Raw genomic sequence first — 23,029 nt, forward strand, 5'->3', positions numbered from 1 at the left:
GTGACGCCACCAGCGTCGCCCGCGAGTTGGCCGGACAGCTCGTGACGTCACCGCCCCTCCGTGTCGCGCGCCGATGGCGTCAGGGCCGGGCGGGAAAAGCAAAACGGCTGCCGCCTCGGCCGCCGCCGCCATGGAGGACGCGGAGTCTCGCTTCCAGCACTTCCTGCAGCCCATCCGGGACCTGACCAAGAACTGGGAGGTGGACGTGGCCTCGCAGCTGGGGGAGTACCTGGAGGAGGTAAGAGCGGGAGGGGCGAAAGGGGGTGGGGGAGGGGAGTCCTCGCACAACGACCCCGCGAGGAAGCCTGGATTGTGACCGCCCCGCCGCCGCCTCCTCCGCTTCCCTCCTTCCCTCTCTGCAGCTGGACCAGATCTGCATCTCCTTCGACGGCGGCAAGACCACCATGAACTTCATCGAGGCGGCGCTGCTCATCCAGGGATCCGCCTGCATCTACAGCAAGAAGGTGAGCGGGGGGGGGGGAGGGGAAGGGCGTGGCCTGGGGGAGGGGCTTCCGGGGGGGAGGTCTTGGAGATGGCCAGGTGGGGGGGGGCAAGCGGTCTGCCAGGGGGACATGGGAGGGCGTCATGGGGGAAGGGACAGAGGATGCACCCGTGGGGGGGGTAGCCAGGTACGGGGGGGGGGCAAGAGGGTGGACCCATAGGGGGAGAGGGGGGTGGCTAAGGGGGCAGGGGGAAGTCTCTGCCAGGGGGCCCCATGGGGGGGGAAGGAGGATGGATCCATTGGGTGGGATGGCCATGGGGGGATGAGGGGGGGAACTCTGGGGGGTGGCGGTGGGGGGAGGAGAAGTGGTGTGTCGGGGGGGGGGGGAATAGGAGGACTCCACAGGAGGCAAGAGGGGTCAGTAAGTGTGGGGGAAGGGACAGAGGATGGACCCATGGGGGGTAGAGGGTGGCCAGGTAAGGGGGCAAGAGGATGGCCCCATAGGGGAGAAAGGGGTTGCTAAGGGGAGATACCTGGGGAAATGATCTGGAAGGGGGGTTAGGGGAGTGCCCCATGAGGGGATGGGGATAGCCAGGTGGGGGGGGGATAGGAGGTTGTTCCTGTAGGGGGTGAGAGGGGTGCCTGAGGGGGCACCTGGGGAGGATGGCCAGGTGGGGGAAAGGACTCTGGAGATTATTCTCCATTTCATTCTCTGATCTATTGCATTTGTTTTCCCAGGTGGAGTATCTTTACACACTAGTCTACCAAGCCCTCGATTTTATCTCCAGTAAGAAGTGAGTAAGCCCCTCCTTGGGAAGAGGGGGAGGGAGAAAGGGAGGCATAGGAAAAGAGGAAGGAAGGGAAGAAAGCAAGGGAGGAAGGAAGGGAAAGGGAAAAAAGGGAAGAAGGAAGGAAAGAAAAAGGGGATAACCAGGTGGGGAGGGGTGATAGGGAAAAAGGAGAGGACAGAAAGAAAAAAGGAAGGAAGGAAAAGGGGAACAATCCCTTCCAGTAATGTGTTTGCTTAACAACCACTGCACTCACTTAACGACAGCTGCAAAAGTCATATAATCAGTTGCAGTAATGGTGAGGTTCTATGACGGTTGTAATTTGAGGACCGCCTGCCTTTTCTGAAATAAACTCTGCTCGTTTCCCTTCTGTGGCTCTCTGTCGTAATTCTTCTTACAACTCAGGCGGGAGAAGCAGCCCACGTCGGTCGGAGCGGATGGGACTGATGGGGATGTCAGTGCCGGACCAGGAGCCGCGGCAGAGGAAGAAGAGGTGAGCCCCTGGGTGTTGGATCCAACAACCACAGCAAATCATGGCCATAAAATGCCTCCTTTGGCCCTTGTGAGACGCTCACTAGCTTCAGGGCGCCAGGTGGATCCCAGCTCTGCGTTCAAAGTTTTACTGCGCCACAGGAAGTCTCATTTCCTCCGTTTTGCCAAAGCGGTTGCCAGGGAGGATTTGATTTAATTCAAGTCGGTTTAAATTGTGATTTAAATCTCTAGTAAATCATAATTTTTAAGGAGTAGCTGTCATCTCTCTCCCGCAACGGCTCCTCCTCTGGCCAGCAGTTGACTCACCGACAGTCCCAATATACTGTAGCACAGCGATGGCAAACCTTTTTGGCTCACGTGCCATTAAGTGGGGGGAGCGCAGGAGGGTCGTGTGCGTGCATGCGTGCCACACCCATAATGCAATGCGTGACCCACAGTGCGCATGCACGCACTACAGGCGCTTCCCCCCCCCCCATTTTTACATGCTTTTTTCGCCCTCCCCAGGCTCCAGAGGCTTTATAGGAGCCTGGAGAGGGCAAAAACAGCCTCTCCTGCACTTCCTGTTTGCTCGGAGGGTCGTTTTGAGCGTTCCGAAGGCTTCCCTGACGCCTCCGGGGGGCGGGGGAGGCTGTTTTTGCCCTCTCCAGGCTCTACAGGAGTCTGGGGAGGGTGAAAAATGGCTTTAAATGCGCGCTGGCCAGCTGACAGGGCAGCGCCTCGCGTGCCCTGACAAATGGCTCCGCATGCCACCTGTGGCACGTGTGCCATAGGTTCGCCATCACTGCTGTAGGAGAATAAACAGCCTCCTCATGCTACATAACAAAGCTCCGTTTCACGCTGAATAAACTGAATTATGAATGTATCTTAAATAGCAAACTATCTTTAGATTTTTACTCCAAAAGCATTTGATTAAAATACATTCTGTCCAGCCAAGGCAGGGGCAGACGGCTCTTTTGGTTTCCCTTCTGATGGAGTGTCTCCCTCTCCCTCCCTCCCTCCCTCCCTCTCTCTCTCCCCGCAGTTCCTCTCCTTGGATGACATCCAGCAGGCCAGCAGAGCCAACATGGACCTGAGAGACGACCAACAACACAACGTTAGTGGCTCCCCAGCTCCCCTCTGGTAGCTTAGGAGTAAGGGCAGGGTGCCTAAGGAAGCTTTGCTCCCAGGTCTGCACACAACCCCCCCCTCCCACCACACACACACCTTTGCAACTTTACGGGAAGTCCTCAACTTACAGCCATGCGCTTCGTGCCCATTTGAAGTTACAGCAGCCCTGGGAAAAGTGACTTATGACCGTTTTTTTTCACACTTATGACCCTTGCAGCATCCCCGTGGTCACGTGATTTAATTTCAGGCACTAGGCAGTTGGCTCGTATTTATGACGGTCGCAGTGTCCCATGGTCACGTGTTCCCCTTTTGCGACCTTCCACCATGCAAAGTCAACGGGGAAGCCGGATTCGCTTAACGACCGTGTTACTGAGTTTACAACTGTAGTGATTCATTTAACAACTGTTGCAAGAAAGGTCACGAAATGGGGCAAAACCAATTTTGGGCTCCAATGTGGTCATCGCTCAGCAGTCATAAGTATGAAAAAACGGTCCTAAGTCACTTTTTGTTTTCAGTGTGGCTGTAACTTTGGTGACTATAAATGAATAGTTGTGAGTGGAAGTCTACCTGAACCCCTCCTGCCCCACAGCCAGGACTCAGCAGAGCAGGGGAGCCTTCCCCAACCCCCCAACCCCCGACCCCCAGCACCCTTCCCACGCCCCCCCTTTCCCCCCCCCTTCTCCCACTCTGGTAACTTCTCTACTGCCTTTGCAGACGGTTCCCGTTGTGCCCTTGACCCCCATGGCCCTGGTTCCCCCCGAAGAGTCGGAAAAGAAGGACAACCCCCTCTTTAGGTAAGAGGCTCCCACGGGGTCCCCCACCCCCTTCTCCAGCCCCTGGGGTGCGAGGGGCGGCGTTCGCTGGCCTTCTCCGGCTGACCTGGGCTCCTGTTCCTTGCAGCCGGAAGGGAGAGCTGCTGGCCAGCAGGAAGGACTTCCGGATGAATACCTGCACTCCCCACCACAACGGGCTCTTCGTCCTGGAACTGGCAGGCCTCTCGCCCACCCAGTGCCAGGAGGGCAGGGACGGCGGATGGGGCCAGGGCCAACGCAACGGTACAGCTGGGCTCACCCTCTGGGCCTCCTTTTGAAATTGAGCTCATGCTTTCCATCGGGATGCTTTTGCACGGCTTATTTCGGATTTCTTGGTTTTATTTTTTTTTCCCCTTTGTTTCAGCTTAGTTTAGTTTTGGTTTCGTTCTAGTGTTAATTTTGTCTGATCTTACTTCGATTTTATCTTTTAAGTTTGTTTTACTTTTATCTTTTAATCATTCACTCTTACATTGCATTTGTTTTCAATTTAATTTGGTTTGATTTTGCTTTGTTTTCAATTTTGCTTTTGTTTCATTTTGATTTTTTTGGGGGGGGGGGTTATTTCGTTTGGTTTAGTTTAATTTTTAATTTTGCTCAGCCTTGATTTAAATCATTTTTATTTCACTGTTCTGTGTTTGATTTTATTTTTAAATTTTACTTAACTTTTTAATTTCATTCAACTAATTAATTTTAGCATTTTATCTTTATCTTTACTTTTAACTTGACTTATTTTCATTTTATTATTTTGTTTATTTTTGTTTGTTTGTAATTTTATATTTAATTTTATTTTCTTGTTTATTATTTTCTTTTTTTCCTTTATTATTTTCTTTTAAGAATGCGGTCTGTCAGGAACCGGGTAGAAATTTAAGAAAAGCAGCAAACGCAGCTCCTAGCTTCCCTGCCTGCAAAAGATTTGCCCCCCATAAAGACAATTGGATTGGTACACCCGGGACCCCTTCTTTTCATGGGCTGCCACGTGAAACCAGCCGATCGGCAGCGGAGGCGTGTTAGGTGTGCTCACACGCACGTTTTGCTTCTGCGCAGGTGTTCAGAGCCTGGCTCCCACAGCTGGCGCCATGCCCATGGAGGTCAGCGGGTGCGAGACCCCCGTTCTCGCTCTGGACTTCTCTGGAGAAGGAAGTGAGTCACAGGGGCTCAGTGGATTGGAGGGAAAATGAAGGTTCAGGGAAGTGGGATTAGGAGAGGGGCCGATAGAAAACCCCTGCTGGGAAGGGCGATGCCAGCTCAAATCACGTAGCTAAGCTCACCGCCTTCAAAGCCTTTCGTAGGTCGTCTCTCGCTTTGCAGGCCCTGTGGGCAGTTTGTGAGACGTTAGAGCCAGCTTGGGGGGGGGGGGTGTCTACAGGCTGATGCCCTGGATGGAGGAGTCGTTTCGGTTAACCGATAGAATCTTTGAAGCTGAATGTTGAACTGTGGGGTCCTCGATGCTCTCTGGGCCTGCTGGTTTTCTTGAAGACCTTTCATGACCCAACTAGGGAACATCATCAGGGCTGGAAGGGAGGGGCGGTTTGTGGAGAGGAGGAGGGGAAGAAGGAGCACAAGAAGGAACGAAAGGGAGGAAAATGAAGGAAGAGGAGGACTGGAGGGGGGGTCCTGTGTGCCCATATAGGGAACATCATCAGTGCTGGAAGGGAAGAGGGGTAGGGAGAGGAGGAGGAGGAGGAGGAGGAGGGGAATGACCAGCGTATGTTTCATGGGTGCTCTGAGCCTGGTGGCTTTCTTGCAGACGTTTCATGACCCAACTAGGTAGCATCATCAGTGCTGGAAGGGAGTGGGATTAGTGGAGCGAGGGGAGGAGGACTGTGAGGTCCTTGGTGCTCTCTGAGTTGGATTGTTTCCTTGCAGACGTTTCGTGACCCAACTAGGGAACATCCTCAGTGCATATAAAGAGGCGGCAGGCCCCCTCCCTCCTAGGAGGGTCTTGCCTGAGGTGCATTCTCACAGTTACGCCCCAGGTTCAGCAGTTTCTTTTATCGTCTTGGTTCTACCTCTTCCTCCCGCCCACTGCAGCCCCAGGAAGCCCCCCTGGGCTCTGCGGGCTGAACTCTTTCGTTCTCGCTCCCTTTCCTCCCCCGGGACCCTCCCAGCAGGTGCAGCCAACCCAACGGACGACCATGAAGATGGCGGTGGGGACTTCCTGCCAGACATCCCAGAGGAAGGTCAGGAGGTCACCCAGGCCGCAGCAGAGGAACACATCGCACATCAGACGGTACTCGGAGGCAGGAGGGCGGCCAGGGGGCGCTTTTTGGTACCATCCGGAGATGAGACGCCCCTCCCCCTTTCTCTGTCTCCTAGAGCGCCCCCCGGAGCAAAGGGTACGCATTGCGGGAGAGACCCCCTGCCCTGGATGTCAATCCCCACCTCAAGGTAAGGAGCAGCCCCGTACAACAACCCCCGTTTTGCCAATGGTGCGCCCTAGAGCCTTTCGACCGAGGCAGTCCTCGGCATTATGACTGCAATGGAGACCCACATTTCTGTTGCTAAGAGAAGACATTTGGGAAGCGTGTCCTGCCCCGTTTTATGACCTTCCTTGCCATGGTGGGGAAAAGGATTCCTGCAGTCGTTAAGTGAGTCACATGGTTGTTAAGGGAATCCAGCTTCCCCCACAAACTTTGTCAGAAAGTTCGCCAAAAGGGGGAATCGCCCGGGACACGGCTGGACGTCATCAATGTGAGTCGGTTGCCAAGTGTGCGAATGTTGAATTTGGGTGACGTGACAACGGAGAATGTGCAACAGTTGTAAGTGTGAAAAGTGGCCATAAGTCACTTTTTCAGTGCTGTTGTAACTCTGAACGGTCACTAAACGAACCTATCTTAGCCTGGCAGTTTGTAGCAAAAGGTCTCTCACTGTTCGTAACCCCTGAAGTTTAGCTTTTCCCCCTCTGCTTAGAGCAATGTTTCTCAACCTGGGCTACTTTAAGTCCTGTGGACTTCAACTCCCAGAATCCCCCAGCCAGCTGGCTAAGGAATTCTGGGAGTTGAAGTCCACAGGTCTTAAAGGTTGCCGTGTTTGGAGGCCCCTGGCTGAGGAATTCTGAGAGTTGAAGTCCACAGGACTTAAAGTCACCAGGTTGAGAAACACTGCACTAGAGAAGCTTCCAGATGTGCCAGGCTGAGATTAGAGCTGGAAGGGACCTTCGAGGTCTTCTAGGCCAGCCCCCTCTCACGCAGGAGACCCTATGCCATGATGAAGCACCCACAACTTCTAGATACACACACAACACACACACACATTTTTCTTTACAATACATAAAAAAATCAATATCCGCATACACAGTGTGTTGTCTGGGGACAATTAATTTTGAAAAATAATAACGCTAATATTCATAGCATTGATGATAATCACCCAATGATAATAACGTTTGCTTATCCATCCTAATAAGCCTTCATGGTGCAGTTAATCCTTCTCTTAAACTTTGGAGTTTCTAACTTCTGTTTCTATTAACGGAGTTGGTGAAACAAATCCCATGTTAAAAAAAATACTCAGTTTCTTCCTTCTCTTTTATTTTGAGTCTCAAATCTATCCATCTCTGCGTGTTCTATTTTATTTTTTTTAATTACACTTCCCTCTTCGTTTTTTCCACTCTTACGAGGTTGCTTCTCATCTTGATGAGTTTCCATCCGTTGCTTCTTGTCCTTCAGGACAAGAATAGGCTGAGCCTCTCCTCTTCTTTGGGGAAGCCCTTCAAATACTGGAAGATTGCTATCATGTCACCCCCTGGTCCTTCTCTCCACTAGACTAGCTGGATGGGGCTCCTTTGGGGTGCCAAGGCCCAGTTCTGACGCCCCTGGGGGCCCTCGCCGTCTGGATGCAAGGCCCGTCAGCTGCTTCCTTTCTCTTCCAGGACACGTGGGACCCCTGGCGCAGCCTCGACCCCTTCAGCTCCTCGGAAGACAAACCCTTCAAGAAAGGTGCGGATCCCCAAGGCCCATCAGGGTGGGGTGGGGAGGGACTTGAACCCAGCACCTTCAGCCCTTGAAGCCTCTCCGGGAGAGCAGGTCAGGGTTGTCCTCCGGGAGTGGTCAGAAAGTCAAGTTGTATTGGCTCCGTCTTGATTCTTTGACCACGATCCGTGGACAACACCCGGCGTGTGGACCACCGCTCCCCTGCCAAGTGAAAGTTATGGGAGTTGTAGTCCAAGGCATGAGGGCAGGTTGGGCTCTAATGGGGGAGGGGGTGTTCCCAACCCTGTGTGAGTCTTTCTCACGATCTTCTTGACATCTTGAGCTGATGGAACCAGACCGGGCAGACTTGACCTCGGGAGGAATCCTCCCTGCAGCCTCTGCCCTTAAGAGAGGCGGGCTAACCTGCCTCGGCCCGGATGGAGCAACAGGGGGTCCCGCCCACGCTTTTCCCTCTCCAGGAAGACCCTTCACTGTGCCCCGTGGCCTGGAGGATTTGTCTGGCGCCAAACGCAAGAAACGCCCATCCTGTAAGCTGGAAGATTTCGTGTCGTGGTTTTCGTCCTCCGGTGAGTGCCCTCGGCTTGGGATGATGTCGCCCACCAGCTCCGGGGGCAGCCCTGCCCTTGCCCTCCCTATCTTTTAAAAAGCAACAACGCAGATTTTGGAAGGAATGTCCAGTTTTCGGGCCAAACCGTCATAAGCCACGGGGTAGGTGATTGCAGGGTGCTACCCACGGCTGTAAATGGGGGCTGTGTTGTTGAGCATTTGAAGTCCAGTCACCTGAGCTCAGGTACAGGATGACCATCAGAATCAGGATATAACCCCCCCCCCTCTGCAGGTAGGTCACACCTTTGAGTATGGCTTTAAGCAGGCATATGTTGAGGACTAGCTGTAAAAAATGGTTAGCAGGGATTCAAAGATTATTGTAATGCTTCGGTGTGTTTGCCCTGTTTCCCCCAAAATAAGACCCAACCGGAAAATAAGCCATCTTTTGGGGCAAAAAATAATATAAGGCCTGGTCTTATTTGTGGGAAGCACAATATATTTTGTGTGTGTGTATATGTATGTATGTATGTATATTGCGTGTGTATTCTTCTGGGGACTGGAGCCCTCCCTGCCTTCCCTCCCCTTTGGCATCGCTTCTGACCTTGGAAAGGGGGGGGGATCCGAACGGCTGGGGGGGAGGGAGGAGGCCGAAGGGATGCCGTGCCCCCCCCAAAGCCTCTTGTACCCCCACCCCCTGCCTGAGAGGCTTCCTTGCTTTCCAGAGCTGAACCAAGGGGACAGCCAAAGGAGCCGCAGGAGAAGCTCCACGTTTGCTGGTGAGTGGGGCGAGTTGTGGGGAAAGAGGATCCCCAGCTGGCTTTGTGTGGGGCTGGGGAAGCAGCAGGCAGGGCCCCCCGATTCCTGCAGGGCTCCCCCACAGGTAGCGGCACTGACCGATGTGGGGGGGGGGCAGAGGGAGCTGGGGGCCAGGAGGGGCCTAATTCTGAGGGGCCCCAATGCTGCCATCACTGGTGGACCTTCGCTCCAGGACATTCCAGCTGCCGGGTTCACCTCCTTAATTTTGCATTTATTTATTTGTATCCCACCTTTATTGCTTTTATAACTAGCTCAAGGTGGCAAAAACCTATCCAACACACTTTCCTCTTCCTACTTGCCCCACAGCAGCAGCAACAACAACCCTGTGAGGTGGGCTGGATTGAGAGAAAGAGGGTTGGCCCCAAAGTCACTCAATTGGCTCTCATGCCTAAAGCGGGACTGGAACTCACCGCCTCCTGGTGATTGGTCCAAAGTCAGTCAGCTGCCATTCATGGCTTAGGCGGGACTAGAACTCACCGCCTCCTGGTGATTGGTCCAAAGTCAGTCAGCTGCCATTCATGGCTTAGGCGGGACTAGAACTCACGGCCTCCTTGTGATTGAACCAGTCAACTAACTACCGTATTTTTTGGAGTATAAGATGCACCAAGATTTTGAAGAAGCAAATTTTTTTAAAAAAATGTTTTTCCATGCTGCAAACCTCCCCAAAACTGCTTGTTTTTCATGAAAACGGGCCTGTTTTTTTGTTTTTTTTTTAAAGGGCATGAATAGCCCTTGGGAGGCTTGTAGAGTGCTCGGGGGGGGGGGGGGGGGAGCAAAAAAACGGCCTGTTTTTCATCCAAAAAGGCATTAGGAAGCTTATAGATTGGTCCTGGGGGCTGGGGGGGGGGTAAAATTGAGCAAAAAACGGGCTGGTTTTCGCCCATTTGTGCCCTCCCCAGCCCCCAGGAGCACTTTGCAAGCCTCCCAAACCCTCTGCGTGTCCATTTGGTGATGGGGGGGGGCTTCGGGAGGGCAAAAATGCTGCATTCCGTGTATAAGCTGCACCCAGATTTTCAGCCTCTTTTTTGAGGGAAAAGTGTGTCTTACACGCCAAGAAATACGGTAGCCTTCAGGTCTAAGTTGGGACTAGAACTCACCGTCTCCTGGTGATTGGCCCGAAGTCACCTAGCTGGCTTTTGGGCCTAAGGTGGGACTAGAATTCTCCTGCTTTCTAACCTGGGAGCTTTAACCAGTACACCAGCAGCCTTTGGATATTTGACTCCGGTTTCATAGGTGCTGAATTCTGCTTTTAATCTGTGCCTGGAGTCCTCCATTTGCAGGGTTTTATCAGGATGTTACAAGCCACCCAGAGTCACTTTGGTGCGATGGGCGGTGTGGGAAATTGAAGAAACAAATGCAGAGCTTCTTTCATTCCTGAGCAGACCTGGAGGTCCTGTATTGGAGGAACATGAAGGAGCGCCTGGCGGCCCAGAGGAGGCTGCAGAAGAGGATGGTGAGTGTGGAGGCAGAGCGGCTCCTTCCTTCCTTCCTTCCTTCCTTCCTTCATTCATTCATTCATTCATTCATTCCGCCTCTCTGGCTTAGACGCTCAGGTTTCCTTCTAGCTGTAAGGGCCTTTACAATTGGATGATGTTTCCTAGTTGGGTCATGAAACGTCGGCAAGAAACCCACCAAGCTCAGAGAGCACCAAGGGCTGCCTAGCAAAGGAAGGAATGAAGGAAGGAAGGAACTCTCCCTTACCCCCAAATAGCAGGGCGAAGTAACAGAAAGCAACCCCCTCTCCCTTCTAGCCCTGATGTTGTTCCCTAGCTGGGTCATGAAACGTTTGCAAGAAGGAAAAAAAACCAAGCTCAGAGAGCCCCAAGGACCCCACAATCCTTCTCTTTCTCCTCCACTCCACAACCCCCCTCTCCCTTCTAACACTGATGATGTTCCCTAGCTGGGTCATCAAACGTCTGCAAGAAAGCCAGCCAGCTCAGTTCAGCCCTGAGCTGCAGATCTTCTTGTATGATGGGATGCTAAAGCAGCCTCTTTTCAAACCCAGCAGCCAGCCCCCTCTTCACTGTGTAGAAGCCAGGGCTTCGCTCCCTCCTGGCTGTGGCCCGGAGGCCTCCTAGGTCAAAGAAAAACAGTCCTGATCTTAGGCCAAAGCGAGATCAGGATGGCCTCCTTCCCCCCCCCCCCCCCCCTTGAACCAGGGCCTGTGCCTGGAGTTGCAGTTGGGAGAGCCTGGCGCTCTGGAGACGGACCGGGAGGATGAGGAGAACTTTGACGCTGCGGCTGCTGACGACGATGGGCCAGGTACGTCTCCCGCGCTGCCCGGTGGCTGGGCCAGGGGGCAGCCCTCTCTCCTTGCCAAGCACCTGCATTTTGATCACGACCTGGGATGTAAGTGTGAGGAATGGCCGTAAGTCGCTTTTTTCAGTTCAGTCAGTGTAACGCTGAACGGTCGCTAAACGAATGGTTGTAAGTTGAGGACCGTACTGGGTCTGGTTTGGCCGGAGCATCTTCTGCTTTCACAGAGGACTTTGTGGCGGATGAGGAGATCCCCCCACTGGAAGCCTCCGAAGGGATGCCAGGTGGCGTGTCAGGTAACGGCTGGGCAAATGGGCCCCTTCCTATACCCAGGGCATCCATCCACCCATCTTTCCATTCAATCATCCACCCATCTACCCATCCATCCAACTATCCATCCATCGTTCCATCTACCCATCCATCCAACTATCCATCCATCGTTCCATCTAACCATCCATCCATTCTTCCAATCATCCTGATACAACTGCCCATCCATCTACCCATCCTTCCATCCAGTCAACCTCCCACCCATCCACCCATCCACCCACCTTCTGGGCTGGGAAAAGAAAGAAGAGGCGCAGAGATTCCTCAGGGGAAACTGGGAGGGACCCCCTCAATTTCTCCCTTTGCTTTCAGATCCTGGTGGAATCCCCTCTTCCCTGAGCTACGAGGAGCTGGTCAGCAGGAACGTGGTACGAAAAGCCAACTTAGATTTTCTTTTGTTTCTTTGTGGAACACCATTCTCCCCGAGGGATGGATGGCTGCCTCCCCTTCCTTTCCCCAAAGGCTCCAAGCGAGGCTGGGCCAGCCGGCCGGTCCCTTCCCTTCCCCGTGAGAGACGCTCCCTTTCTCCCTGCTGGTTCCAGGAGCTCTTCATGGCCCACTCTCAGAAGTACGCCCGAGAGACGGTGCTGTCCCGGCGGGTCCGCGACTGGGAGGAGACGATGGGCCCACAGCTGGAGGAACAGGTGAGGTCCGGGACAGAGAGGACACCAGCCACACCCACACACGCCCAAGGGTCAAGGGGTAGAGGAGCTTGCTGGTGCTGTGCTTAGGACGATGCAAAGCACCATGAAGTGGTCTATAAGTCTAAGTGATATTGCTAAGGAAGGAAAAGAGAGAAGGAAAAAGAGTAAGGAAGGAAGATGATTGAGAAGGAAGGAAAAGAAGGATAAAGGGGAGGTAGGAAAGATGTTGATTTGGGAAGGAAAGAAGGAAGGAAAAATTGAGGAAGGAAGGAAGATGATTAAGAAAGAGAGAAGGAAGGAAGATGATTGAGAAGGAAAGAAGGAAGGAAAACAGTGAGGAAGGAAGGAAGATGATTAAGAAAGAAGGAAGGAAGATGATTGAGAAGGAAGGAAGATGATTTGGGAAGGAAGGAAGGAAAATGGAAGGAAGGAAGATGGTTTGGGAAGGAAGGAAAAAAGTGAGGGAGATGACTGAGAAGGAAGGAAAAGAAGGAAAAAGGGAGGTAAGAAAGAAGATGATTTGGGAAGGAAGGAAAAAAGGAAGGAAGGAAGGTGACTGAGATGGCTCAATGGTTAGAATGCAGCATTGCAGCCTAATCCTGCATTCCCATTGGCAGCAGTTCTGACCGGCTCAAGGTTGACTCAGCCTTCCGTCCTTCCGGGCTCGGTAAAACAGGGACCCAGATTCTTGGGGGGGGGGGCAGAGGCTGAGGCTGTCAACCGCTTAGGGAGGGGCTGTGAAGCCGCACAGAAGCCTGAAGTGCTGGGGGGCTACGGGGCCTTCAGCATCCAACGCTCCCTTCTCCTTGCACAGGAAGCCCGCGCTGCCTTCGACATCCACAGCTACGGAGACCAGCTGGTGTCCCGGTTCAGCCGGGTGGGCGAGTGGCATTCGTTTGCCAGCCTGCTGGCAGGGCAGCCGGCCTTTGAGGTCTGCCGGGCCATGTTGGCCTCCCTGCAGCTGGTGAGGATGCCTGCAACCCGTAAGGGCCGGGAGGGAGGGGGAGCCAGGCCAGACCGCTGCCCCACAGGGAGAGACCAGGACCAGCGGGATAAAACTGCAAGAAACCTCATGACTGGGGCAAGGTGGCAGCCAGTGTGGCACGTTGCCCCACAGAGGGGAGGGCCACCCTACACGGGAGGCTTTTGTGCATAGTTGAACATCTGTTGCTGAGCAGGGCTCTCCAAAACCGGCAACTGAAACCTGTGGACTTCAACTCCCAGAGTTCAATTCTCACTCTGGGGAATTCTGGGAGCTGAAGTCCACAAGTCTTAAAAGTTGCCAGGTTTGGAGCCCCCCCTGCTCTAGGGCAGCGATTTTTCAATCTGGGCAGCTGGCTGGCTGGGGGGGTTGTGGGACTTGAAGTCCATCTCTGCGTGTGCAAAGCTAAGTAACCCGGCTTCAGGAGACGCTCCCTGAGGAGGGGGATGAGCCTCCTGGATCTCTCAGGTGGTTCCGATTCTAGAATTTCCTTTGGAAAATTGGATCCTACCAACAGAAGTGAATATTTCTAGCTCTGGGCTGAACTGAGGGGTCCTCGGTGGTCTCTGGGCCTGGTGGCTTTCTTGCAGACGTCTTATGAACCAACTAGGTAACATCATGAGGGCTAGAAGGGAGTGGGGTTTGGGAAGTGCAGGAGAAGAAGGGGAAAGAGAAGCAGAAGAGGGGAGGGGAAGGAGGAGGAGGAGAACAATTGTGGGGTCCTTGGGGCTCTCTGAGCTTGGTGGTTTTCTTGCAGACGTTTCATGACCCAACCAGGTAACTTCATCAGGGTTAAACGAATTGGACTAGAAGGCTTCTAAGCACTGATGGGGTTCCCTAGACAGGTCATGAAATGACTGCAAGAACCCCCCCCCCCGACCCCAAGCTCAGAGAGCACCAAGGACCCCACAATCCTTCTCCTCTTCCTCCTCCACTCCACAACCCCTCTCCCTTCTAGCCCTGGTGATGTTCCCTAGTTGGGTCATGAAACGTCTGCAAGAAAACCCCCAAGCTCAGAGGGCACCAAGGACCCCCCACACTGCACCCTTTCATCCCCGAAACGTTGTGTCTCCCTCCAGGCCAACGACTACACCGTGGAAGTCTCGCAAGGGCCAGGCCTGGAAGAAGCCGTCGACACCATGGCGCTGCGCCTCTTGACCCAGGAAAGGGCCCATCAGCGCTTCCACACATACACGGCTCCCTCTCTCAGCAAGCAGTGACATCTCCCTCCTCTCCTCTCTGCGCAGTGTCTGTATTTGTGTACATATGTACATATGTATTTATATATATTTGCATGTATGTAAATGTATGAAACTTGTATAGCTTCTCCTGCCCTACATATCCTCTCCCCCCCCCCAAAAAAATATTTCAGCAGTGGGGCCTTTCTGCTTCCCCCCACCCCCCAATAAAAGGTGCCTTGTAGAGATGCAATTTGCCTTCCTTTTTGACCCCAGCCCCTTTTAAGGGTCTCCTAGTGCTTGGGTTTACAACCTTGGCAACTCTTAAGACCTGTGGACTTCAACTCCCAGAATTCCTCAGCCAGCCTCAACCCTCTCAACCAAGACCCAGATGGGACCCTCAGAGCCAAAAGGGTGGGTGGGGGTGAACATTTGCCCCCCCCCCCCGCAACGTGTTCTGTGCACCTCCTGCCCCATCCCTGCTTTGCCACTCTGTAGGAGTCAGCCCTTCGCCACCAGTTGCCCTTCCAGGAGCCTGCACTACAATTCCCATGTTCCTTGGCCAGGAAGCCCTTTCGCCTGGCTATTGGGGGTGGGGAGTGAGGGGGGGGATGGCTGCTGAAACCAAACTCAGCCATGTGGGCGTTTTGGGACGGACACCGGAACAAGCTGGGCCTCTTGGATAAACGGTTCAATGGTTGTGTCAACTTTTAAGTAACTTTTTAAAAGTTGCCTGGACTTCAACTCCCAGAATTCCACAGTTAGAAGGGGCAGCCCCCCCCCTCCTCTTTTTCTTTCCTTTTTGTGATTTCACTTTTTATTAGTTTTATCAAAGTATAAAATACAACAGAAAAAAGAAACATGGGAAAAGCAAGAAAGGGAGTGAAAACAAAGAAGGATGTTGTTTGAAACAAAGCCCCAGGCAGCTTCTGAAAGGAGTGTTCAGGTACTCCTCAACATACGACCGTGGTCCCAGGTCGTAAAACGGGTCGGCCACACGACCGCCCTGATTTTATGACCTGTTTTGCAGCAGCCCTCAAGCGAGTCTAATGGTTTGCTACGGGAAACAGTTCGGCCAAAGTTTTCAGCATGACCGTCGTAAAACACGGGAGTAGCCGTGTTGCCCCGTGCCCAAAATCCAGTCACGTGACCATGGGGAGGGACCCAACCACCAGACCCTCCAATCCAAAAGACGTCCGAGCCCCCTTTTTCAGTTGGTCGGAATTCAAAGACTGATTGTACTTACAAGAGTTTGTTTAGTGACCAAAGTTACACCACCACTGAAAAAAGGTGACTTATGACTGTTTTTCACAATTACGACCATTGCAGTGTTTTGCAACACTTGTCAACTGACTCATATTTATGCCAGTTGCAGTGACCTCTGTGTGTGTGTGTGTGTGTGTGTGTGAGATGCAATCCCCTTTCCGACAAGTCAACAGGGGAAGCAGGATTCATTTTACAGCCGTGCGACTATAACCTAAGAACTGCAGGGATTCACTTAACAACTGCGACAAGAAAGGTTGTAAAACAAGGCAAAGCTCACTGAACGAGTGTCTCACTTAGCCACAGAAATGCTGGGCTCAACTGCGGTTGTAACTCAAGGACTAGCTGTGTTATACAAAGACCGCCTAGATGCAAATGTTTAAAAAGGGAAACGCCGGTCAAATACGCAGACGATACGAAAACACCGTTTCAGAGTTTGATTATTGTTACCTTGATAATCCCCGCACAACCAGCCATCCAAAACGGCACGCAGGCCTGCAAACACACACACACACACCACTTCCCCCTTGGGCCAAGAGCGTCCCAAACTAAGCCCCTCCCATCCCCCAGTCCTCTCACCACCTTCCCTCCTTGCTCAGGCGAGGAGGCTCTTGTAAGTGGCCATGTGTCCCCGGATGCTCTCCGCGACCTTCACGTCCGTCTTGTAGCGGTTGTAGTAGTCCAAGAAGAGCCCGTCCGGACTGAGCAGGTAGAGGATGACCGTGTGGTCTACCAGATAATCGTCGTCCTGGTCTTTGGGGCCAGTGCTATAGTAGACGCGGTAAGACTGGCCGGCCTCCCGCACCTGGTCAGGTGTGCCGGTCAGCCCCCGCAGCCGCGGGTGGAACTCCTTCACGTACTTGGCCACGGCCTCCACTGTGTCCCGCTCGGGGTCCACGGTGATGAAGATTGGCTGGAGACGGGGCAGTTTGGGGTCGGCATCCAACATGTTCACCACTCGACTCATCTTCTCCAGCTCTTCCGGACAGATATCCGGGCAGTGAGTAAAGCCGAAGTAGAGAAGGATCCAGCTGCCTTTGAGGTCCTCCTTGGAGCAAGGACGCCCGGTGTGGTCCACCAACTGGAAGTTGCCTTGCCCGACGGCCACTTTCCTCAACTCCTCGATGCGCTTCTGTTTCTCCTGCTTCTCCTTCTCCGACCGGAAGTACAGCCAGGCCAGCACCAGCTGAAGGGTTATGATGGAGACCACCAGCAGGCGGGTCCTCAGGGGATACTGGCGCTCCAGTCGGGGCCCCTGAGAGCCGCCTTGGGAGGAGGATCTCCAGAGGGTCAAAGCAGGCTGGCCAGCGGGAGCCGAGAGGCGGAAATTGTTCACCCTCCAGAAGGGAGAGGACCGCCAGGCTGAGTGGCGGGAAGAAGCAGCAAGGGGACTTAGACAGCGGGAAAGTGGGCGGGGACAGCCAGCCAGGCTCCTCCCCCAGAGGGCGGAGCTGGCTCCCAGCTGCCAAGGCCTCAGCCTGGCCCAGTACTGAAACATGCCCCAAAGCTCTAGAAAGACAAAACGCAGGAATTACTGGAGGATTCAGTTTGTATTTCCCGATCGCGAAAATGCCGCTTTTCCTTTACAATGCAAGCTGGAATGAAGGAGAAACTTCCTGACAGTGAGGACAATTACCCAGTGGAACAGCTTGCCACCAGAAATTGTGGGTGTTTCATCACTGGAGGTTTTTAAGAAGAGATTGGACAGATAATTTGTCTGGAATGGTATGAGGTCTCCTGCTTGAGCAGGGACCTGGACTAGAAGACCTCCAAGGTCCCTTCCAGCTTTATTCTGATTGATTGATTGATCCAATGCAGTGGGAAACTCCGGGATTTCTCATCCATGGTTGCTTGAAGATGGGTGGACTTCAACTCCCAGAATTCTCCCTGTGGGGAGGAGCCCCTGAAAAGGAATTCTGGGAGTTGAAGTTTTATCTTCAAGCAGCCAAGATTGAGCAAGATGGTGCCAAACTTTTGCAGGACTTTCCTAAACTTGGAGTGACAGCCCCGACTTAGGGGCTCAAGGGAAACCCTCGCTATTTTGGGGGGATGCTATTCAGTTTTGCTTGCAAGTCACACCCGGGAGGAACCCCAAATCTGCCCCCCTTGGGGGTCACCGGGCTGAACCTGCGTCCGCTACAGCCCTGTGGAGCGGCTTCTTATCCCCTGAGTTAGTGTTGTGCGGACCCAGATCCCGGAGATCTTGGGGGGAAAGGGGTGTCCCAGCAACCTCACATTGCCCTGAAGCCCCCCCACCAATAATTAAGGGGGCCCAGAGGTTGGAGCTCCTGTGGCTTGCACTCCTTCCTGGAAGTAATACAATAGCAGAGTTGGAAGGGGCCTTGGAGGTCTTCTAGTCCATCCCCCTGCTTAGGCAGGAAACCCTATACAATTCCAGATAAACCATTGTCTGATCTCTTCTTAAAGACTTCCAGTGTTGGGGCATTCACAACTTCTGGAGGCAACTTCTGTTCCACTGATTAATTGTTCTCACTGTCAGGAAGTTTCTCCTCAGTTCTAAGTTGCTTCTCTCCTTGATTAGTTTCCACCCCATTGCTTCTTTTCCTGCCCTCAGGTGCTTTGGAGAACAGCTTGACTCCCTCTTCTTTGTGGCAACCCCTGAGATATTGGAAGACTGCTATCATGTCTCCCCTAGTCCTTCTTTTCATTCAACTAGACATGAAGTTTTATTTATTTATTTAGTTTGTCACTTATGTATAAGTTAACAGGAATAAGAATAAACAGGAATAACAACACAGGAAATGGGTAGAAATAAATGGGGACAGTGGGACAGGGACGTGAGGCACACTGGTGGGTTTATGCATGCCCCTTATTTATTGTATATAAATTTTATAATTTATTATTTACTTATTTATTTAGTTTGTCACTCATGTGAATGATAACAGGAATAGGAACACAGAAAATGGGTGCAAATAAATGGGAAGAGCAGGGCAGGGACGGTAGGCACGCGAGTGCGCTTATTTATTGTATATAAATTTTATAATGCATTACTGGCTTACTTATTAAATATTATATAAATATTGCTTACTGTATAAATAAGGAAATAAGTTTTTACAGCAAGTGAAAAAAATGCTTATTGCAAAAAGGGAGAGGGGGAGACCCCAGCGCCCCTCCCCTGCCCCGATCCTGCGACCCCCTTGCGCGACCCTCCCCCCCAGCATGTGTTTGCCTGCACAGGACCCCTGGACTTCCCCCTCCAGCCTTGCACTCCCGACCCTATCCTCCCCGGCCCGCTTGCAATGGAGGCGCGACATATTGCAGCCCAGGATTCCATACATGCGCCCCCCGCCCCTCCCCCCGCGCTCCAGACACGTGTTTTCCCCGTTCACTCACTTCCGTGTCGCGCAGCTCAGAGATGCCGGGAGCCCGGGCAGAGTCGCTCCTCCCGCGCATGCGCGACGAGTCAGCCGCTCTCCGCCGCGCCGCCTCCTGCTTCTTTCCGCGCCTTGCAAAAGAGTCCGGCAGGGGGCGCTCGATCGCAGGGCGCAAAGCCAGGCGATGCGCGGAACGGCTTCGGCTGAAGGAGGAGGGCGAAAAAGCGCTCGCCCTGCAAGCGAAAGGACGAGGGAGGGGTCGTCGGAGCCGGGGATTTGGGGAAGCCCTCCCCCTCCTCAAATTAAGGCTCAGCATTGCCTCAAGCAGGGGTCTCCAATCTTGGCAACTATAAGCCTGGCGGACTTCAACTGCCAGAATTCCCCAGCCTTTTTTTTGCACGACTTTTGTCTCTCCAGCCTAATTCTAAATCTTTAGTGTTCTCTTATTGTTTAGGTTTACCCAGCCCCTTCCCCAGGTGAGAGCCAGTCAGGAAGTCCCGACCCTCCTTTCTCTCTGCTCTCCTGTAGCGATTAATTAACTGAATTCCAGGGTTTTTCCCCCAGCCAAATGAATTGTGTTATTAGTTTATTTAGATCTGCAGTGGGGGGGTGGGGGGATCCCTAAATTTATTGGTATTACCTGGAATAAAAACGGGATTTTTGGTAGGACATTCATTTTTGACTACAGCAATTCTGTAGCGAGATTTGCTTTTTTCTCCAATTTTCCAAATCCTTTTTAATTTCCTGCACTTCTTTATCATAATTATCTCCTTTAATTGTTGAGCATTTCCCTGTCAGCCAAATTCCTAAATATTTTGCCCTTTTTACTATCTGCATTCCCATCGTTTCTTCTAATTCTCTCTCTTGTCTTTTAGTAAGAATTTTTGTAATGACCTTTGTTTTGCTCTTGTTAATTTTAAGTCCCGCTCCCTTACCGAATTCCTCTATGTTTTGAATTAATTTGATTCCTGTTTCTAACGGATTCCCTCCTTATGGGGCAGGAGGTTGGACTATGGACTAAACTTGGCAACTTTTAAGACTTCAACATCCCAGAATTTCATGGCGTGGTTGGCTGGTGACTCAAACCAATCCACCTCACAGGGTTGTTGTCCTTGTGGGGAAAAGAGGAGGAGGATGTCATATTAAGTATATTCACCACCCGGAGTGATTTATAAAAGTAATAAAGTTGAGATTAAAACAAGAGTTGGTCCCGCATACCAAAGTGGCTTCAGTTTAAATTGTTCGTGTCTTGCTCTGTTTTATCACTTTGCGGTAGAGAGTCTGGAAGCAGAAATAAAATGTTTGTATGTTGAACAGAAAATAGAAAAAGATCTAGAAAGATGGAAGAATTTGTGACTATCCTCACGGGATGCATAGCTACGATTAAAATGAATATACTGCTGAAAATTTTATTTTGATTCCAAGTAGTTCCTATACAACCAGGTAAAACATTCTTCCAGGACTTAAATAAACCAATGAGGAAATTTATATGGCAGGGAAAAAAGCCAAATTAAAACTACTACAGGGCAGGAAGGGAAGAGGAGGTTTAGCATTCCCAGATTGGGAATTATACGTCCAGGCAGTCATATTAACATGGCTTAAAGAGTGGATTGAGTTGAAAAATAAGAGGATTTTGGCACTAGAAAGGCACAATCTCCAAGCAGGATGGAATGCATTCATTTGTGATGGGAAAAATAAAACACACAAATATTCTTGATTTATGTAAGAAATGTATATACAATATAACATAGGTAATATGATTGTCTGATGCAAACAGCTAAATATGAACAAATAAGGACTTCACGAAAAAGATTAAGAAACAAGGTGACCATAAATATAAAATTGGAATGTATAAGAAGGGAAACTGTTAGATTGGGTAATGGATAGGCACACACAGGCTCAACGGTAACAACCGCTCTTTATTAAGTACAACAAGTGAGAACAATCCAGCGAAGGTTGAGTCTGACAGCAGCCCTTTTATAGGGAGCTGCCAGACCCTTCGACCAGTAGGATTAAACCTCTGTTCCCGCCGGAACAGAGGACCTTGGTGGAAACCACTGTAGTTAGAACAAGTGTCGTAACGCTCCTGATGGGTTTTTTAATTTAGTAATTTTATCTAAGGGGATTTTAAATTGTATTTTTAACTGTCTTGCACTTATAAGTCAATCCTCCTCTATGCACATATGTATATGTCTTTGTTCTTTTGTATATATGTTTGTCTCATGTGTATTTTTATCCGTTTGATTGTACGCCGCCCCGAGTCCTTCGGGAGAGGGTTGCGGCTAATCAAATAAAATTATTATTATTAAAAATTATTATTATTATTCTAACACCCCTCCCCTCTCGGATGGAACAATCCTACTTGTTACGTAGTCACGCAGGTAGGTGGGCTTTTGGGTAGCTCTGGCTGGCCTGCGCAGTTCAGTAGGAGGGGTTTCCTTGGACAGGTCGGAGGGACCTGTTGGCTCCGCAGCTCCTCTTGGTGGAAGCTCCCGGAACCCTTCACAGGCTGCAGCTGGAGCTTCTAGAGCCGGTTCGCTCGGAGCTCGCTGCGGGCCTACAACAAAACCAGATAGGTTTCCCGGTACCCTCAGGCTTGAGCTGGCCATAGAAGGAGTGAGTGTTTGAATGTTTGGGTAGGGCTTTGGCTAACTCGTGCAGGAGTTACCTCTGGTTGTCAAAGAGAGGAGTTGGAGAGACGGCCACGGAATTGGTCAATATGCCTTCTCCAATTCCTACCGTCCTCGAGCTCTAGGAGGTAAGCGCGATGGCTGGTGATGCCTATCACTATGGCAGGAATCCACAGAGTTCCCCCGGCGTAGTTGTGGGCGTATCCTGGTAGCAGTGGTGGGTTTCTGCCGGTTCGCACCGGATCAGGCAAACTGGATGGTCAATGGACCCGGAAGTAAGTTTCTGCCTTGCCCCTGTCACTCACTCGCTCGCTCGCGTCCGCCCATCCAGAAGTCGCTCCATTGCTCACTCCCCTGCCCGTCTGCACTATCCTCTAAGAACCCTATATAACCCACTTACCTGTTTGGCTCTCTATTGCTGCCTGCCGACTCCGAGGAGGTAAGTAAGCTGCAACTAAGCGTGGGGCGGGGCTGCTGTGGCCCTGCACTATGACCTTTTGCGGCCTTGCAAGGATCCCGGGCTCGCTTATAGCGCAGGGCCACCAGAAAGTGCGGGGGTGGGGCTCCTCGCGAGCGCGGAGAAGAGCGCGAAGGTTAGGGTTACTGGGCAACGTGTGTGTGTGAGGTTGGAGTTGCCCCCCCCGGCACCCTCCCTCCCGGGGGTCGAAGTGCCTCAAAGGGACAGGCAGGCTGCCACAGTTCCACTGAGAAGACGTTTCTGAGAAGAGAAACTTCTCTGGTCATGCCCAACCTGGTGGAGCACCGGCAATCGCCGGCCGGTCGCCAGGGAGACAGTCCGTGAGGTGAACCACATGATTGCTCCAATCGCACGGCCGCAGCCCGACCAGAGAAGTTTCTCTTCTGAGAAATGTCTTCTCAGTGGAGTTCCTGAAAGGGACAGGCAGGCTGTTCCTGGCACTCCACCAGCTCCGGTGCAGCCCGACCGGAGAAGTTTTTCTTCTGAGAAATATCTGTGGCAGCCTGCCTGTCCCTTTGAGCGCTTCAACCCCCGGGAGGGAGGGTGCGGGGGGGGGTGGCGTAACTCCAGCCTTGCCCAGTTACGTTGCCCAGTAACCCTAACCTAGGTAACATCATCAGTGCTAGAAGGGAGTAGGGTTGGTGGTGGGGAGAGAGAAAGATAGGACAAAAAGGAGAAAGAGAAGGAGAAAGAGGAGGTGAGGGATAGTGGGATCCTTGCTGCTTTCTGAGCTTGGTGGTTTTCTTACAGACATTTCATTACCAAACTAGGTAACATCATCAGTGCTAGAAGGGAGTGGGGTTGTGGGGAAAGGAGGAGGAGGAGAAGGACAAAAAGGAAAAAGATAAGGAGGGAGAGGACTGTGGGGTCCTTTGGTGTTCTCTGAACTTGGTGGTTTTCTTGCAGGCATCTCATTACCCAACCAGGTATCATCATCAGTGCTAGAAAAAAATGGGGTATACAGAGAGGAGGAGGTGGAGGAGAAGGGCGATGACTGTGTGGTGGTCCTT

The 23,029-nt window shown here is 52.1% G+C and overlaps 2 protein-coding genes across 2 annotated transcripts; one reads left to right on the plus strand and one right to left on the minus strand.

The window, feature by feature from the left end:
• Positions 1-40: 40 nt before the first annotated feature.
• Positions 41-14,533, plus strand: NCAPH2 (non-SMC condensin II complex subunit H2). Its single transcript, XM_081958798.1, has 20 exons — positions 41-238; positions 363-464; positions 1,181-1,236; positions 1,636-1,723; positions 2,744-2,815; positions 3,544-3,623; positions 3,730-3,884; positions 4,686-4,781; positions 5,750-5,871; positions 5,958-6,029; positions 7,507-7,573; positions 8,026-8,133; positions 8,836-8,889; positions 10,312-10,382; positions 11,089-11,191; positions 11,413-11,481; positions 11,822-11,877; positions 12,052-12,153; positions 12,968-13,117; positions 14,215-14,533. The coding sequence occupies exons 1-20, from the start codon at positions 74-76 to the stop codon at positions 14,353-14,355; spliced, it is 1,929 nt and encodes a 642-aa protein (XP_081814924.1). The 5' UTR covers positions 41-73; the 3' UTR covers positions 14,356-14,533.
• Positions 14,534-15,549: 1,016 nt separating this feature from the next.
• Positions 15,550-18,983, minus strand: SCO2 (synthesis of cytochrome C oxidase 2). Its single transcript, XM_081956718.1, has 2 exons — positions 18,931-18,983; positions 15,550-17,085 (listed from the first exon to the last, which is right to left on the minus strand). Exon 2 carries the CDS (start codon positions 17,072-17,074, stop codon positions 16,172-16,174), a length of 903 nt encoding a protein of 300 aa, XP_081812844.1. The 5' UTR covers positions 17,075-17,085; positions 18,931-18,983; the 3' UTR covers positions 15,550-16,171.
• Positions 18,984-23,029: the final 4,046 nt, after the last annotated feature.

The sequence above is a fragment of the Natrix helvetica genome (genome assembly GCF_964273705.1).
Source record: "Natrix helvetica genome assembly, chromosome: 6".
NCBI classification, from domain to species: Eukaryota; Metazoa; Chordata; class Lepidosauria; order Squamata; family Natricidae; genus Natrix; species Natrix helvetica.